This window comes from Thermochaetoides thermophila, assembly GCF_000221225.1.
Source record: "Thermochaetoides thermophila DSM 1495 unplaced genomic scaffold scf7180000011806, whole genome shotgun sequence".
Taxonomy (NCBI): Eukaryota; Fungi; Ascomycota; class Sordariomycetes; order Sordariales; family Chaetomiaceae; genus Thermochaetoides; species Thermochaetoides thermophila.
The window spans coordinates 2,687,126-2,705,118 of NW_006383023.1; the positions used below are offsets into that span (position 1 = coordinate 2,687,126).

At 54.7% G+C, this 17,993-nt stretch overlaps 6 protein-coding genes across 6 annotated transcripts; 3 read left to right on the forward strand and 3 right to left on the reverse strand.

The window, feature by feature from the left end:
• Positions 1 to 2,421: 2,421 nt before the first annotated feature.
• On the forward strand, positions 2,422 to 4,852 carry CTHT_0007430 (heat shock protein 70-like protein; the record flags this gene model as incomplete). Its single annotated transcript, XM_006691211.1, has 3 exons — positions 2,422 to 2,489; positions 2,747 to 3,426; positions 3,651 to 4,852. 3 exons carry the CDS (start codon positions 2,422 to 2,424, stop codon positions 4,850 to 4,852), a joined length of 1,950 nt encoding a protein of 649 aa, XP_006691274.1.
• Positions 4,853 to 5,666: 814 nt separating this feature from the next.
• Positions 5,667 to 6,470, reverse strand: CTHT_0007440 (uncharacterized protein; the record flags this gene model as incomplete). Its single annotated transcript, XM_006691212.1, has 1 exon — positions 5,667 to 6,470. The coding sequence occupies one exon, from the start codon at positions 6,468 to 6,470 to the stop codon at positions 5,667 to 5,669; it is 804 nt and encodes a 267-aa protein (XP_006691275.1).
• Positions 6,471 to 6,990: 520 nt separating this feature from the next.
• Positions 6,991 to 9,728, forward strand: CTHT_0007450 (NONE-like protein; the record flags this gene model as incomplete). The annotated part of the gene is made up of 4 exons (XM_006691213.1): positions 6,991 to 7,000; positions 7,255 to 7,503; positions 7,553 to 8,073; positions 8,130 to 9,728. The coding sequence occupies 4 exons, from the start codon at positions 6,991 to 6,993 to the stop codon at positions 9,726 to 9,728; spliced, it is 2,379 nt and encodes a 792-aa protein (XP_006691276.1).
• A 384-nt stretch (positions 9,729 to 10,112) lies between these two features.
• Positions 10,113 to 12,320, reverse strand: CTHT_0007460 (putative centromeric DNA binding protein; the record flags this gene model as incomplete). The annotated part of the gene is made up of 4 exons (XM_006691214.1): positions 10,113 to 10,267; positions 10,351 to 11,964; positions 12,021 to 12,184; positions 12,241 to 12,320. 4 exons carry the CDS (start codon positions 12,318 to 12,320, stop codon positions 10,113 to 10,115), a joined length of 2,013 nt encoding a protein of 670 aa, XP_006691277.1.
• Positions 12,321 to 12,972: 652 nt separating this feature from the next.
• CTHT_0007470 (uncharacterized protein) lies at positions 12,973 to 14,064 on the forward strand (the record flags this gene model as incomplete). The annotated part of the gene is made up of 1 exon (XM_006691215.1): positions 12,973 to 14,064. One exon carries the CDS (start codon positions 12,973 to 12,975, stop codon positions 14,062 to 14,064), a length of 1,092 nt encoding a protein of 363 aa, XP_006691278.1.
• Positions 14,065 to 14,303: 239 nt separating this feature from the next.
• Positions 14,304 to 17,017, reverse strand: CTHT_0007480 (uncharacterized protein; the record flags this gene model as incomplete). Its single annotated transcript, XM_006691216.1, has 3 exons — positions 14,304 to 14,608; positions 14,689 to 16,421; positions 16,476 to 17,017. 3 exons carry the CDS (start codon positions 17,015 to 17,017, stop codon positions 14,304 to 14,306), a joined length of 2,580 nt encoding a protein of 859 aa, XP_006691279.1.
• Between the last annotated feature and the right edge of the window lie 976 nt (positions 17,018 to 17,993).

Sequence of the window (17,993 nt, forward strand, 5' to 3'; positions counted from 1 at the left end):
GCTTTCCTGTTGTTTAAAAAAATGCTTTGTGCTCAACCAATACAGTGTATATTTCTGCTTTCCTGTACAAAGATTGCGAAATAGAGTCGCTATAGCCAGGAGCAGAGCTCTATAAGCCTTTGAAATCGTTTGGAGTGTTTCTCAAACTGCAAGGCAAGACTAGGTGCAAGTAGACTTCTACTCCCTTTGGCCTTGGATTGAGTGTCCGCTGGAGCCGATGTATCTAGGATTCTTCCTCATCGTTCTTCTTGTGCTACCTCCACAACTTTAACACATTGTGTGAGCTAAGTTTCATCCAATGCATGGTCATGAAAATCGGCCCACCTGCTTAGAATGACGATGGTTTCGTGCTGAATGATGGTGTTGTGGGCAGAGATAGAGCTAGGGCTGATGACCTCCGATCACTGGAGAACAAGCATGAGTAAGGGTCGGCCAATTCTGACTTTTGGAGACAAGGATTGCCTGCGCCTATGGCTCATTGAGCGGGACGATATTGGCGAAAAAAAAGTTGATGGCAATCTGCCTAGAGGGTACCATTGACGGTCGTTTCCATGGAGAGTCAAGCATTGAGCCATATGGTGATTAGAATGTTAACACAAAAGCATTCTTGAGTCAATATCCGTCTTATCCTTTGCTGAAGCAGCAGTTTGTTCACCTTTCGAGGGGCACAGGCTGATTCGTGATGCTTCCCACTTGAGGCCTGTAAAACCGGTAAAGGGCTTCCTTGACAAGCAAATGGTATATCTGAAACTATAAGTAAGATGGACAAAAGATAACAGCTGAATGTGACATAATCACCAAATTAAGCGTTGAAAACATCATGATTGGGAAGAATTGTCAGCTTAGTCCGAGGTCGTTGGACATCTCTGGCAGCTGCGGCCTGCCCTGCCAAGACCCAAACCCAAAGCTGTTGGTGCGGGAGATCAGACTTATCTTATCGCCCCTCATGACCTCACCATGAAGGTGGCAGGATGGTGTTTCATGTTGGAACCTGCTTTTTCAGCAGGATGTGGAGCATGGGGAGTAGGAGGGCAATTCAACTGACTCTGTTAGCGAAGATAAGGGCAATTGGAGTACATAGGTTCAGTAAACAAGATTGCATCCAATGGGCAGAGGCAGGCAAAGAATCTTGATAGATGACTGAAACTTGCAAACATTGCCCGCCACTCAGCCATCAGCCAAACTTCAGCTTCAGGCACCAGGCAAAGAAGTGCCAGACAGACAAAGCGTGGGACAGCGAATGACGGGGTGTGGGATTAGCGGGGTACTTCAGGGTACCTCTAGGGATCTTGATGCATGCCGCGCATCCAGACGGTTCTGCACCCCCTTCTGGCCCAGGAAATGGATTGGTTGGCTCAGGATTATAGAGCCCAGGCAAATCGTCCTTGTTACGACTGTTTCTGCCTCTGAGAGCTTTGCAGCCAATGCTCTGGTGGCAATTGAGTGGATGTGAGCTTGACGCTGTTGTGATCACTGGCACATATGCTAATGGGTAGACAGGATTAGCGGCCCGAGTATGGGGGTCAGGCAGCACAGCGCCCAACGCACACGCTTGTTGGGTTCTCAAGGTCCTTCGGTAAGGTCAGTACAGTATCAGGCTCAAAGCCGGGTGTCCATGGCTCAGGACCTGGCTTGGGAGAAGCTGAGTGAGTTGACTGTTAGTCCCTCCCAAGTGGCGGGAGGGATTGTGTTGTGGAAGATTCTCTGCCTCATAGAATGAAGCAGAATCTTAAGACTGCAGCTTGGCGGTTCCGTGGGTATGATGGAATCTAACGATAGGCAATCCAGACCACGTATTCGGGACGTGCAGAACCGCACGTTCAGGGAGATGGAATTGTGAAGTTGGCATTAGTTTGCTTGCTGTGAATGGGACCTTGATGCTAGAACACTCTACCACAAGGCTGCTAGCTACGGAACTGGATGCCCTGGGAAATGTCATGGAAGCACAGAGATGTATTGCGACCATTGCCCGGCTGTGGCAGGCTGAACAGAGATGGGATTGAAGATCCACTGCGGCAGCCCTGCGCCGCCTCACAGGGCCGCCGAATGTTCCAGTGCAGTGTGGAGGTGCTGAGAGGCTGCCAGAGGGTCCACGAGAGTGCTAGAGGCTGCCAGACCAATCGCGAAAGTCACCAGCCGTACCCTTTGTAGTGGGGTTGCGGAAGTCCACTGGAAACCCACCGAAGGTCGTGGAAGGGTCGACCCGTGCGACCTGCAGCTTAAATTCTCACGGCTGGTGCTGCCCCTCCTTCCCTCTTCCTATTTCACCATACCAAGCCAAATCTTTCCCGCGATTTTCTTTTTTCCACACCATTTCCAGGGAAAATCTGAAGTCGTGGTTTTTCAGTTTTCCTTTATACAACCTGTTCTGAGTTATTTGTCCTTTTCAGTAGATCAGAACATACAGCCAGCACAGTCAAGATGGCTCCCGCCGTCGGCATCGATCTGGGCACGACCTACTCGTGCGTTGGTGTGTTCCGTGAGGACCGGTAAGTTTGAACAGTCAAGTTGATTTTTCCCCTCTTCAGTTGCCCAGCAAGTCGTGATTGCGAAGTCAAGAAGAGAGCCCCGCGGGACCCGCGCATTGAGCGAGCAGCAGTCGGAAGACTTGCGGAGCCTGATCCTTAGAGTCATCGGGCAGCAACAGTCTCAATGGCATCCTCGCACACTTCTCGCACTTCTTGCACTCGACCTGCGAGCATGGAAGCTATCAAGATCTTCAGAATGTCGGCTAACAACCGACCAGCTGTGAAATCATTGCCAATGACCAGGGCAACCGCACTACCCCCTCGTTCGTCGCCTTCACCGATACCGAGCGTCTCATCGGTGATGCCGCCAAGAACCAGGTCGCCATGAACCCCCACAACACTGTCTTTGACGCCAAGCGCCTGATCGGCCGCAAGTTCAGTGACCCTGAGGTTCAGAGCGATATGAAGCACTTCCCCTTCAAGGTCATTGATCGCAATGGCAAGCCGGTCATTCAAGTTGAATTCAAGGGCGAGACCAAAGTTTTCACCCCCGAGGAGATCTCGTCCATGGTCCTCACCAAGATGAAGGAGACTGCCGAGTCCTACCTGGGCCAGCCCGTCACTAGTGCCGTCATTACCGTCCCGGCCTACTTCAACGACTCTCAGCGTCAGGCCACCAAGGATGCCGGTCTCATTGCCGGTCTCAACGTCCTCCGTATCATCAACGAACCCACTGCTGCTGCCATTGCCTATGGTCTCGACAAGAAGGCTGAGGGCGAGCGCAACGTCCTCATCTTCGATCTTGGTGGTGGTACCTTCGATGTCTCGCTCCTGACCATCGAGGATGGTATCTTCGAGGTCAAGTCCACTGCCGGCGACACTCACTTGGGTGGTGAGGACTTCGACAACCGCCTCGTCAACCACTTCGTCGCGGAATTCAAGCGCAAGTTTAAGAAAGGTAAATATCAGTCAACTCTCAGACCCCTTTCGTTTTTTTTTCAGATTTTGGCGGTTTTCTGCGATTTGGCGATTTTCTGCCGAGTACCCCCCCACCTTGCCCCTCCCCCGCCCCCACTTCATCTGCCCCACTTCACCCCGCGGACTCGCCGATCCAACATTGCAACTTCTATCATTCTTCTGAACCTTCATTCTAGTCTTGTGCAGCGGCTAACTGTTTTGCAGATTTGACCACCAATGCCCGTGCTCTGCGCCGTCTCCGCACTGCTTGCGAGCGTGCCAAGCGCACTCTGTCTTCGTCGGCTCAGACTTCGATCGAGATCGACTCCCTCTTCGAGGGTATTGACTTCTACACCTCCATCACTCGTGCCCGCTTCGAGGAGCTTTGCCAAGATCTGTTCCGCTCTACCCTCATCCCTGTTGACCGTGTCCTGAGCGACGCCAAGATCGACAAGTCCCAGGTCCACGAGATTGTCCTTGTCGGTGGCTCGACCCGTATTCCCCGCATCCAGAAGCTTATCTCGGACTACTTCAACGGCAAGGAGCCCAACAAGTCCATCAACCCCGATGAGGCCGTCGCCTATGGTGCTGCCGTCCAGGCCGCCATCCTGTCTGGCGATACCTCCTCCAAGTCGACCAACGAGATTCTGCTGCTCGACGTCGCTCCTCTGTCGCTCGGTATCGAGACCGCTGGTGGTATCATGACCAAGCTCATCCCCCGCAATACCACCATTCCCACCAAGAAGTCCGAGATTTTCTCGACCTTCTCCGACAACCAGCCCGGTGTGCTCATCCAGGTCTACGAGGGTGAGCGTCAGCGCACCAAGGACAACAACCTGCTCGGCAAGTTCGAGCTCACTGGTATCCCGCCTGCGCCCCGTGGTGTTCCTCAGATCGAGGTCACCTTCGATCTTGATGCCAACGGTATCATGAACGTCTCTGCCGTTGAGAAGGGCACTGGCAAGACCAACCAGATCACCATCACCAACGACAAGGGCCGCCTGTCCAAGGAGGAGATCGAGCGCATGATTGCCGAGGCCGAGAAGTTCAAGGAGGAGGATGAGCGCGAGGCCGCTCGTATCCAGGCCAAGAACGGACTTGAGTCTTATGCTTACTCCCTGCGCAATACCCTCAACGACTCTAAGGTCGATGAGAAGCTCGATCAGGCCGACAAGGATAAGCTCCGCGCTGAGATCGACAAGGTTGTCCATTGGCTTGACGAGAACCAGCAGGCCACCAAGGACGAGTACGAGGACAAGCAGAAGGAGCTCGAGTCTGTTGCCAACCCCATCATGATGAAGTTCTACGGCGCCGGCGCTGGTGGTGTCCCTGGCGGCATGCCCGGTGGTGCTCCTGGTGGCTTCCCTGGCGCCGCCGGCGGTGCTTCGCACGACAACGACGGCCCGACCGTCGAGGAGGTCGACTAAAGGGCTGCATAACCCTCGACTTTCCTTCTGCTTTCTTCTTGCACTAGTAGATTGCGTCCGCGTCGACGATCAGTTAGGGATGCGGAGTATCGGGTATGGGTTTAACGCCTAGATCTGGTTTTCCCTTTTTTTTTTCTCTTGATGATCATGATAAAGGGGAAAAGTTTACGGAGGCTGCATGGGTTGTATTTTAGTCATGATTCCCAGTTTCCTGCGACGAACAAGGAACAGTTATTAAAACATTGGCTTCTTGTCTGTGTGCGTGATGTGTCTCCATACTGATGTCATGTCCAATGTCAACCCCTACTGTTACAGCCATGTCGTTCCTGAGTTGCTCAATGTTGGCTGTCGTTGTTGTCCAGCATCCATCTTCCCAACAGCTCTGTACTTCATCGCCAGCAGTTTGACAAGCGGAGGACTGACAAGTGACTTGTTTCTAAGGCCAATCTGCTAGCTGATGTATTTGTTCCTTCCAATCTACTCGCGATCATTGCTGAAACGCCTCTGGCACATCACGTCTTTCGAAGTTCTGTATCGTAAGATCCCATTCAGTTGAAGGGCCAATGGTTAAAGCCCTTAAAAAAAATAAAAATAAAACTCAGGGTCTCAGCGGAAAAACAATTTTAGACTCAAACCACTTCCATGCAACCAAAGCCCAGGATCTTGGGTGAGGGCAAGAGTTTGGAGAATAAAGAGGTAATACAAAAGTCAATTCCAGATATCAACATGAGTTAAATCAGACATTACCCCAAACTCCAAACCCATCTCAGCCCTATAATACACACAAGATACACCGATTTTCTTTCAACCTCCCTCACTGTCCCTTATCCGACTCGTTAAACCCCAACTCGTCCCTTATCTTCCTCCTCCTCTCGGCATCCTGCCTCAAAAACTCCTTATCATTTTCAATCTTCCTCTCAAACCGCCCCCTAAACGCCGTCCCGGGCTCAACCCTCTCCTCCCGACTCTCCCACACATCCTCACTGCTCGGCTTGCCCCCGCCATACTTAGCTTCTTCCTTTGCCCGATAGTGTGCTTTGATTGCTTCCTCGCGCATCTGGGGAGAGAAGGATTTCACGCGCATGCAAAACCAGAAATCGTCCCATAGCTCGGAGCAAGTGCGGAGGGTGCCATAGCGGTAGACTGCATTCAACTGAGAACCGGGTGTGTGGCAGTGCCAGGCGTAATCGAAGGCGTCGCGGCAGGACATGGTGGTTGGGAGGAGGTGCTCGGACATGGCGTAGGAGTGGGGGGGACGGGTCTTCTTAGGCTTTTGTTGCTGTCCAGTGGTATCTGTTTGCCCAGGAGTTTCACCGGCTGATTTGACGCGGCCGAAGGGAATCCAGGAGGGGAGCTTAGAAGTGGATGATGAAGCGGCTTTGGAATTAGCGGCTGCTGCGGCCTCGGCCTCCTCGTCGGCCTTGGCTTCTTTCATGAGCATGCCGATGAAGAGGGCCATTTCGCGGTCTGCGGCTTCCTCTTCTGTCTCAGGGCGCTTGGGCTGGGACAGTTGGGGGGTAGTCTGGATTGATTGTGATGGCGGGAGAGGGGTTGAGGTGGGAGCTTTGGTGTTAGATTCCTCGCTCTTGGGCGACGACGAGGACCAGAACCATCCCATTGTATCAACTGGCCTGCTGGAAATATATGATCGCTATGAAGTTAAGTGGGGTAAGTGAGATGAAGCGAGAGAGCTGAGGAATTGGATGAAACAGAGACAGTCAGCGTGGTGTTGAGCTTGTCGTCGAGAGATTTCCCGAATTAAAGCTCACGGATTCGATGTGATAAGATTCTTATCGTAAAGTTGCATGCTGATTGGTTGATAGACAACAAAGGCGGGCTTCGATCAGGGCCTGGACCACCTATGACCTCATCGCCTAGTGCTCATGCCCAAGGCAGGGACATCCATTTTCAGGCCAGGAACGTCGAGCCTCTGAAGGCCCAGTAACGGCTGTATCGACAATAGAAATATTGGGTTTGAATATTGGGCCAGCTCGGACCGAGGGACCTCGTATCACTGTTACATAAGAGCTGCCACCAAGTCCGGCCTTATCAAGCCGAGGCAGCCGAACTTTGATACGGCTTTAGTTTAAGAACAGTGCTTCAAGAAAAGAGGGCCATCGTGCCATGGGCCAACCGCCATGACCCTAAGTAAAGCTCTGTGCAGGCCGCTATCAGCGCCGGGACCACTATACCGGACTCTCTCAAACCGCCTTGGGCCTGACCAGTTTCTCGTCCCCATCCATTGTCAGCTCACGGCCCGAAGATGGAAGAAAACAGTCGCCAGCGACCCAACTAAGATTGGACACATCGTGACCCAGCCGGGCGAGTCGATGCTATTCTTTGATAGTGCCGTGCCCTGGCCCATAATCGGTGCCAGCTTAGAAGTTGCTGACACATTCTAGATCTGTTTCCGCTGAAGTTGAGCTCTGTCTTGCTCTGGAGTCCGTGGGAGACGAATCGTGATTTGGCTAGTCTGTTGGGACGGCCTGAGGTTGCGCCGAGTGGGTTGTTTGACCCCGTAGGGCTGGTTAAGCAGGCCATCCCGAAGGATCTACCGATCAAGATCACCCAGGTTATTCCCCGGTTGAAGGAGTCGGGGGCCTATGTCAAGTTTACGTATCCTCCTGGTATTTCTCCGGCTGAAATAGAAGGTGAGGACTTATCTCTCAGTTTTCAGAGCATCTGCTCACTGGTTACCAGCCAAACTGGTCAAGTCACTCATCGAGAATCCGATCAAACCATGGTTCAGCCCCTTCCGCGGCATCAAGGCCAGCCTGGTCCAAGGCCGCCCCTGGCTCGAAGACCTCTACCGCCTGCCTAAAGGCCGCTTGAAGGTCGAATTCATTCCTACAGGTGATGGCGAACCTCCTGGAGAGCTCTCACAAGAATCCTTGTATAACCTCTTCCGCCGGTACGGCAAGATAGCAGATATCGTGTCGCAGCCTCCTGACTCGAAGGTCGTGCCGCGGTATGCCTATGTGGATTTCGTCCTCGTTAGGGACGCCATAATGGCGAGGAACTGCATGCACGGGTTCGTGCTCAAAGAGGAGGGCAGCAAGAACCCGACACGATTGAGGCTGTCGTATGAGCAAAGGGTGAAACCACATCATTTTTGGAGCTGGATCTCGGGACACCCGAAAATTGTTATTCCGATCATTGCGGCCGTGTTGGCTGCGTTCACGGTGGCTGTGTTTGATCCTATTCGGGAGTTCTTCGTTCAGGTATGGCCAAGTATGTTCCTACTCATCAGTGTTGAAGCAGGTGCTAACCGCAGCAGAGCCATATCCAAAAATCGCTGGATCTTACCAACAGCAACCTGTACAAATGGCTGAAGCGACAGACTTCTGATATCCTCTCCTTCAAGCCTCGAAAGGAGGAGACGGCCGGTCTCAGTGCCCTGTTCACTCACCACAGAGAGCTGATCGACACAGTCCAGAGCAGCCTTCTTGAGTCAGGAGACACCTTTGTCGTCGTCCATGGCCCCCGTGGCTCTGGCGCCAGGGAACTTATCATGAACCAGGTCCTTCATGACCGTCGGGACGTCCTGCTCATCGACTGCAGGCAAGTCATGGAAGCCAGAGGCGAGGCCGACATCATCAAGAAGCTGGCTTCGCAGGTTGGCTACCGCCCCGTCTTCTCCTGGGCCAATAATATCAGCAGCATGCTCGACTTAGCCATTCAAAGCACTACAGGTGTCAAGGCAGGCTTCTCGGAGAACCTCGAGGCTCAGATCGTCAAGATCCTGCAGACGACTGCTTCTGCTCTGAAGAACGTCTCACTGTCCGCAAGGACTAAAGACGACAGAGATGCTACTCTCACAGACGACGCCTACCTCGAAGCACACCCAGAACGTCGCGCCGTGGTTGTAATCGACAACTTCCTTCACAAAGGTGACGAGAAGGGCATCTTCTACGACCGTCTGTCTGATTGGGCCGCGGCCCTCGTCCAGTCCAACATCGCCCACGTCATTTTCCTAACCACCGACACTACCTACTCCAAGACCCTTTCGCGTGCCCTTCCCGATCGCGTCTTCCACCAAGTCCGACTCAGCGACCTCTCTCCCGACGTCGCAAAGCGCTTCGTAATCTCTCAGCTCAACAACCAATCCCAACCTCAACCCGGCGCAGACGACTCCCGCATCAAACTCTCCAACCAACAGCTCCGCTCCGACCTCGCTGAACTCGATGAATGCATCTCCCTCCTGGGTGGACGCGTAACCGACCTGCAACTCCTCGCCCGCCGCCTGAAAGCAGGCCAATCTCCTTCCAAAGCCGTCTCCGACATCATCGAACAAAGCTCCATCGAAATCTTGCGGTTCTTCCTCCTCTCCACCAAGCCCACGACCCCGTCGGGCGCAGACAAGAAATGGTCTGCCGAGCAGGCCTGGAGTCTTATCAAGGCCCTCGCTACTTCGCCGAACGAGGCCCTGCCATATAATCAAGTTTTGCTGTCGCCTACATTCGCGTACTCGACTTCCCCAGACGCGGCCAGCCCTGAGGCAGCGCTCGAAGCGCTTGCCAACGCGGAGCTGATCACAATTCACTCCCGCCATGGGCGACCAGCTACCATCAAGGCAGGGAAACCCGTCTACCAGGCTGCCTTTCGCAAACTTCTTGAAGACCCTGTTGTGAAAGCAAGGATGGACCTGGCGATGTTGACTGAGCTAGTCAAGATTGAGAACAAGAATATTGAGAAGGCAGAGGCCGAGTTGGCTGTGCTGGGGCAGGCAGGGGCACAGAATGGGTCCTGGGGATGGGGACTGGCGGGCGAGAGGGTGAAGTATTTATTGGGGAAGGTGAAGGCTAGTCAATGGAGGATCGAGAAGTGGGAGGGGGAAATTAAGGGGTTGAAGAAAGTGCTCGAGAAGGAGGTTTAAAGGAGTTCGTCAGGGGTGTGAGAATGGATTGATGACCAAGATTATTCTTGACAGAAAGGGAGATTAAAAAAGATGTTGAGATGGGCAGCATGATTGACAATCCTAAATGTTTGCATGCATGAGTATCAGGTACCCTTCTCAGTACTTGTCTTGAGAACTTCGTTCACTTCAAGTGTATGGGTAGATGCACAAGAGTTCTGGCCCCGGTTGCGACCATCACAGTAACACATCACATCAGTTGATCTAGCTCGCCGAAAGATGTGAACGTGGCAAACGTTCCTCCCATTTTGACCATGACCATGAAACTGTACGCCTCTGTTGGTCCAAAAACACAACTCCTGGCAATAAGCATACAACTCTATTAGAAAAATTTACAGTCTTCCCCTAATTATCTCCCCCCTCTTCTTCCTCTTCCTCACCGCCCCCGTCCTCTGGCGGGGCCTCTTCGGGCTCTTGCGGCTTCACAGAGACCTCCTGGCCCTGGGAGAAGAAGATACGTGCAGGATAATCATAATCATTTTCTATTGTGTACTCATTGACTGTTGAGGTTAGCATATGCATGAAGACACTAGAGCAATGTGAGAGAACTTACACCGCGGGACAATGAAAATCCCCCCCTTACTAATGCGGAAACTCGTCTCCTGGACGGTTACCAGCACCCGGCCCTTGTGCACAAAGAAGATCATGAACACCTTGCGCGAATTCTTCAGCCGCTTAACGGCGCCAGGCGGCAGATCGACCACACCAGCGCCAATGAACCCCTCGCTAAACACCTTCGCGTAGCGGAACTCGCCGCCCACAACCTCTGTAGTCTTGATCGCCTGTGCGCTGATGGCCAGCTGCTTGTCCATGACACTGACCAGATCGTTCGGTGCCGGCGGGTTCCATTCGTACTCCGGCTGCCAGACCACCACCTCGCCCGTGACATAGCCCGGATCAACCTCCCATGCATCAGCAGGGCCCTCATCATCACTACTCTCCTCATACTCGCCTCTACTCCTCCTTTTTCTACCTCCACTTCTCTTCGCCTTCCTCCCCCCGCCTCCAGACCGTCTCCTAACCTCCGGCTCCGCCTCTTCAACCCTCACAACCTCCTTAATAACCGGCAGCACAAACTTCTTAGGGGCGCTGCTCTTTCCTCCCCGACCAACAAACGGATCCAGCGATTCGTCCTTTTCATACTCAACGCGCTCGTTGCGCCAGTAGGCTAACGGCTTGAAGGACGTACGTCCGGAACGCGTGCGGAACATGCCGCTGGACGGGTCATTGGGGGTCTCGGTACGCCGGTTGATGAGGAGACCGCGGGATTTGGGCAGGGGAGGGCGACGCAAGGTCATGACTTGGCTAACGTCGCCTGGTTCGGGGGCTTCAGAGGCCTTGGGGTAGCTTTTCTTGGCAGACCTTTGTTCTGGTGGGGGTTCGATCACGCGTTTGGTGGTCATCTTGGGCTTGGGTTGGGGCTTAGACGCTTCGGTGCGCTGGCGCTTGGGTTGAGGCTCCGGGGATGGTCCCTTTTCTTCTTCTAACGACCGGCGCTTGTTGGCGCCGCGAGTAGGTGCTGCAGCCGGAGCCTTGCCCTTGGCGGCTGGGCCGCGATGAGGTTTTGGTGAGGGAGTATCCTGCCGCTCTTCTTCCTCGACATCCTCGTCTGGCTCTTGTCTCTGCACTTCTTCCTCTTCCTCCTCCTCCTCCTCCTCCTCCTCCATTTCTTCGTCGACAACTGGTCGTGCGGACTTCCTCGTAGGAGCAGCCTTCGCTGGCGCGGCTTTTGGTTTTGCCTTTGGTTGCGGCGCTGCCTGCATTCCAGGCCTCCGCTTCGATATCGACGCAGGATCAGGGTCGCTCGGGGGATCATCTTCGTGCTGCTCAGATAAGTCGTACTCCTCATTCAACATCGCCATGGATTCCTCCACAAAATTGGTCACCTCGTCATCGACAGCATCATCTTCCTCTTCAGGCATCGTAAACCGGTCTCTCGAAGACGACGAAGTGGGTTGCGACAGCGAATGTGGCCCGCCATTACGCACGCTTTGGAAGTCCAGGCGGCGCTTGAACACGTCAGCATCTGATGTGGGCTGACTGCTCGGCTTAGGAGGGTTGACTTTTGCCAGAGGTTTGCCGCGCTGGCCAGGAGAGTTGAGCAGCGACGATTTCACAGGCGACTTTGCGCGCCCCAGCGGCCCGGCGTTCCTACTGCCTTGGCCGTTGAGGAGGGCTGAGGGGCCAATTCCGGATGCTGTCAACGTTAGCCTTTGAAAAGTTTTACTCTTTTAATCGACGAAGGGGCCGTACTCGTGCTAATATCCATCGCCTCGTCACCACTACCCTCCGAGCCAGCGCCGTCCTCGTGGCGCTCTTCCAGATCAGACTTTCCCGGGGATGAGAAAAAATCTTCGAGCGGTTCCATGCCATGCTCGTCACGAATACCCGAGTCGGGGACAGTGACGCCGGTTTTTCTGCGCGTGACCTGTCAGCGTCGCGTCCGACCTAACAACAACTCAATATTTCTAACCTTCCGACCACGCCCAAATCATAGATATGCTCTGCCGGCGCAGCCAACGTGCGACGCGCCAGCGACGGTCGAGGCGCCATGCTAGCTGGATCGTTGTCGTCAACTCGTAACAGGTAAGGATGAGGATGTTGGAGACGCGACCGAATAAGCTCAGAAGCGCGACGCCGACGCGGGACGGGACGTGCGAAGCTCAAGGGTATCTAAAATAAGGAATCAGCAGCAAAGCGGCAACAAGCCGACAAGCAAATCTGCCCGGGACAAATGGCGCGAGAGTAATGGACACGACGCAGCAACGGACAGTGTTTACTTGAAGACGGGATAGTGTGGGCAGTTCAGGTTCGGCTGGTGGTGGCGCCGCAGCGAGCGAGGAGCCCAAGGGCCACAAGATGCAGCTCTGAGCTCTATGAACAGGGCTGTGGGACAGTGGGCTTGGGCGCTAGAGACAGCGGGAGCTCGCAGCACAGCGTGTAATCAATGGGACCCGCACATTTGTCTGAGGGTTAACATAATTGGATGAAAGCCAGACGCGGCCGTCGCGCCGCACGGCTGCACGCGTCGAGGATCCACATTCCTCTTTCTGTTCTCTTGGTCGGTTTCTGTGTAAGTCGCCGACGACAAGATCTGCAACATTAAGTTCTGGTCCTGCATCTGTCCATACACCCAGAAATTGAGGACAACGACACCAATCTGACCTCAATATCTTGATCTGTGATCAATTCCTCACCCACCAAAATGGACGACTTCCAAGCCTTCGAAGACCTCACACCCGAGGCCGAGACCCCCTCTTCCTCAGTCTTCATCCCCCCCTCAATCAACCACACCTCCCTCCTCTCCGGCGCCTCCTACACCTACATCTCTCCCATCCCTTCCTCCCTCCTGCCGCCCTCAGGTTCCCCCTCCGGGACCCTTGGACCCCCCTGCGTCCTAGGCGTAGACGAAGCCGGCCGCGGCCCCGTCCTTGGGCCCATGGTCTACGGCATCTTCTTCCTGCCACTCGACCTCTCCGACTCTCTCCTCCGCGACACCCACCACTTCGACGACAGCAAAGTCCTCACGCCCGCGACCCGCTCCGCATTAATGCAAACCCTCTGTACCGAAGGCTCCGACCTACACACCTCCTGCGGCTGGGCCATCACCGCTCTCTCCGCACGGGACATCTCCTCTGGCATGCTCCGCCCTTCGACAGCAGGATATAACCTCAATGCGCAAGCCCAAGACGCGACTGTCGCGCTTATCAAGAAAGTTTACGCCTCAGGCGTGAACGTCACAGAGATATACGTCGACACAATCGGGCATCCGGCGACGTACCAGGCGAAGCTGGAGAGGGTGTTCCCCGGGGTGAAGATCACTGTCGCGAAGAAGGCGGATAGCTTGTATCCGTGTGTCAGTGCCGCGAGTGTGTGTGCTAAGGTGACGAGGGATGCGGCGTTGGAGGTTTTGTGGGAGGCTGCCAAGGGGAGGGGGAGGACACCTAAAGGGGAGGATGAGATGGATGTGGGTGAGAAGAGAGGTGAGAGCGAAGAGAGTGAGGGAATGGCTTGGGGATCAGGGTACCCCTCTGACGCGAGGTGTGTGTCCTGGCTGAAGGCGAATATGCATCCCGTCTGGGGATGGGGACCGGAATGCCGTTTTAGCTGGGGAACGGCAAAAGACATGTTGGAAGCACCCCCGACAAAAGGGGGCGGTGTTAAGGTCGACTGGCCTGTCGATAATGACGGCGACACACATCGCTTGACGGACTTTTTCACATCAAAACACCAAGAGCAGGAAGGAGACGAGCTAGGGAACTGGTTTGGTGCCCCAGCGGGCGTGGAAGCTTTTTAAGTAGAGACATATACGCGGTATCATGCTGTATTAACCCTATCCTCATGTTCTGACACGGTAATCTGGCGTTGAAACAGAAAGCAACCATCTAATTATCCTATCCATCCAGCCATCCAGGACCATTCAACGGCCCTCCTTCCCTTCCCCCCTTTATGAAAGCAGGAACCCTACTAGTACTGAAAACAAACAGTGAAGCCATACAATCCCGTTAACACCCGTGCATGCCCACATCGTCAAATCTAAATATCATCATCACTCTCCTGGCTCGCTACCTTCTTTCCTCGGCTATCCAAACGATCCAGGTGGACGGCACCGCCGTTCTGGTAGTGACCATTCTCCTGGCGAGCCGGCACGCCAATAGCCTGCCGAACCCTGTCGTTCTCCGCGATGAACTGGCGTAACTTGTCCTTTCCGATCTCGACCGCCTGGTTGGTGGCAGCATTGGCCATTTGCATCATGGGGCCGAGCAGGTTGAGCGAATAGGCCACGTACAAGCCGCCGGTCACGATCAGAAGCATCATGAAGAGCACGGGGTTGCGCAGGACTGTGACCGACAGTCAGTAAATAAAAAAAAAATTAAAAAAGGTACGTAGATTTCAAGACAACTCAGCTGTGAGTACTCACCCATGACGAACTCGTTCCATCCCAAAACCAACATAGCCACATAGAAGTAGAACGGCACCTGGGTAATGCCCCCAATGGCACTGCGCTTGGCCTCCACATAGACACCATCGGCCATCTTCTTGAAACGAGCAACAAGATCCTGTCTCTTGCTCTCGCTCAAGACGGCCATCTCATCGTCCAGTGTTTTGCCATCCTCATCATCGATGCCGCCAATCGGCACAAGATCGTCCTCTTCCCTGATATCAACTCCAGCCGGCTGGGCGCCAATGAAAGCTACCAAATCCGGCGCAGCGCCTGTCGCAACAAGCTTAATCTTCGCCAACAGCGGAATAAGCGCGAGTGTGGCCTCCCGCGCCTTGGTGTACACTCCCTCGATATCATCAGTGGGCCGCCAGATCCTTGGCACGCCGTCAGCATCATACCGAAACTTATCCTCAAAGTTTTCCCTCAACTTCATCAGGATATTGCCCTCCTGCATCTCCTCATCGATGCGCTCGCGCAGCGCAATCCAGCTCTTGCGCCGCAGCCGCCAGATGCCCACCGCAACCTCCTCCTCACTAGCCTGGAAGCTCTTGGCGCGGTCGGCAAACTTCGCCGCAGCATCATCGACAATATCAGTGAAGACCTTCCACACGCGATCCCAAAGATCCTTCTCACTAGCCGGCTTCTCCCCCGTCTCTGGAGCGCCAGACCCGCCCCTACCGGTGCCCAGCTTATTGAACTCCAACCCAACAGCATCCCCAAGACGAGTCTTCACACTGCGTTCGACGCGAGCCGCAAGGCGCCTCAACTCCTCCTTGCGCAAGCGCGCGCTGACCTCGTCCAGCTCCTTCTCGAACAGCCGGAGCTGCGGCCCGAAGTTTGTCCAGGCAACGCCTTCGATCAGGAGGGACTGGGCTTCCTTGCGGAAGGCATCGAGGGACTTCTCCTTCTGCTGCGAGACAATCATCGCGAATTCGTATGCGCCGCCGGCCTTTTGGCCAGCCTTGACAGCCGCAGTGACAGCATCGCTAAAGGAGGCGATGCCAGCCTTGTGAACGTCCGTGAGATGGGTAGTGTAAATGGCCTTGAGACGGGCATCGATCTTGCTCTCGAGTTCGGCGCGCTTGGTGCTGTAGACGCCCTTGTGGTAGCGGGAGGCTTGGATCTCGAAGGCTTTGACACACTTCTCGCGGGCGCCGCCACCGGTCGTGCCCAGGTTGGGAATGATGCCCGGCTTGCCCTGACGGGCGGCGTCGGCCTGCTGCTCCTCAAGAGGAACAATGACGGCGTCGAAGCCGACCAGGACTTCGCGCGCAATCTCGTCACAACGGAACTGGGCAAGCAGCTCCTGCTGCGTGGGCAGATCGAGGTCCTTGTTGTTGACGATCTGGTCCCAGACACCCTTGCAGTAGACCGACAGACCGTCAGCAGGTATTCTGCGGTGGTATTCGGGCAAGAAGACGCCACCCTCCAGCTCCTGGTCCTTGGAGGAGCGGTAGCCTTCCTTAAAGCGCGTGCTCAGCTTCTGCACCTCCTCCTGGAACCTCTCGGGCTGCAGGATCTTGTGAGGAAGGGCGGCGAAGGCAAAGTCGAAGTAGTCTTCAATCTTGGAGTTCTCGAGCCCCTCAGGCTTTGCGATAGAGGACCAGATCCTCGTCAGGTCTTGAATCAGGGTGTTACGGAGGTTGGCAAGGGGAGTGTTGCCGATGTGGTCGCGGATGACGAAAAAGAGCAGCGAGCGGGTTTGCGATCTGCGCCGTCAGCTAAAAGGTATCGATTGAACAAAGGAACGCAAAAGAACTCACTGTCTATCCTTGAGAAACAATTGCAGATTGACCTCAAACACTGTCTTCAGTAGACCCATGTTGGCGCCCTGATACAGGCCGACCTGGTGCTCCCAGATATTGACAATCAACACCTCGCTAGTGGCCAAAGCAAACAGGGCGCTCTTGCGTTCGAAGTCTTGGTCCTCGCCACGCTCGCGACCGTCGGTACCCTCGACATCCATAACCAAAATGTTGTCGGCCATCTTGTCCTCGTTACCCTCAGCAGCAATACGTTTGTTCTTGGCCATCCAGATGCCCTTGGTAGTCTGGCGACGCTCGACCTCGGACATGACGTCGAAGTTGGTACCGAATAGATGGTTCAGCAGCGTCGACTTGCCAGTCGACTGCGAGCCAAAGACAGAGATCAGGTGGTAGTTGAAGCCGGCCTTAGCCACGTTGGTCTCGGTCAAGTAGTCGTTGAGGTTGGCGTTGAATGCCTTGTCTTCGTCGATCACCTGTATCCCATGCGTGAAGTTGTTGGCTGCCGGCGCATCGCCGACAGCAGAAAAGTGACCGTTCATGATGGAGAGGTCTGGGGATATTATCTGGGATGTCGATTGGGAGTGGCGTGGATGGGAATTGGATGCGAATGGGGATGATGATGATGCTCGAGTCTCGAGTCGAGTCGAGTCGAGTCGAGTCAAGTCGAGTAAAATGGGGTTCCCTCAGTAAAAGCGGTGATTGCAGCAGGACACAACACACAAGGAAACGTTAAAAGATTTTTTGGCCCTTTTTCTTCCTCGGCTTATGCCATGACGCGACCAAACAACAGCCGTTTAAAAATTTACCTATGGGAGTGTCTTTCAACAAAGTCGCACGACGGGGCCGTTGAGGTTTAATCTCGGCTGGCGGGCGGTGGTAGTTGATGGGCTCAGGCTTGTGACATGGCCTGTTCACCACTCACTGTTCTTGCTTTTGGGGATTTGGTCGCACCAGGTGTCCCCAACTGCCCGCGCAGTGTCCCCCCAGCTTTTTGTTCGCCCTTTTGCAGGGGGTCTATCATCAGAAACAGGCCACCGATTGGCGCCGACCGGCCACAGCAGGGGCCACAGCTGCTCCTAGGGGGTGAAGTAGCGCTAGTCTTAATTTGGTTAGTCTTCTCATCCACCAATCAGCGTGGCCTTTGGTCAACGGCTCGTCGCTGGCGGTCGGAAAAAACGGCTACACTTTCGCAGGGCTTCGACTGCTTCCACAGCGTGACCAGTGGCCTTCCAGCCTGTGAGCATGCGCCGACGAGGTCGGATGACGTCTTCCATCGGCGCCCTCGTGGTGGCCTCCACACGTCCGATGCGTTTGTTCCCTTGCTCGGTCTCGTTCATGCCTCATGCGAGCCATGTCCGGTGATCGCGACACCCTCCCTCCTACTATCGCTGACCTCTGCGGCCGCCCGTACCACCGCTCTCGGGGCCCCTGGGATGGCCGCAGAAGGGTTTGCCGATCGCGGAACGAGCCGAGCGCATCGCAATGGCTGATCAAACCGATCACTTGTTCGCCTTT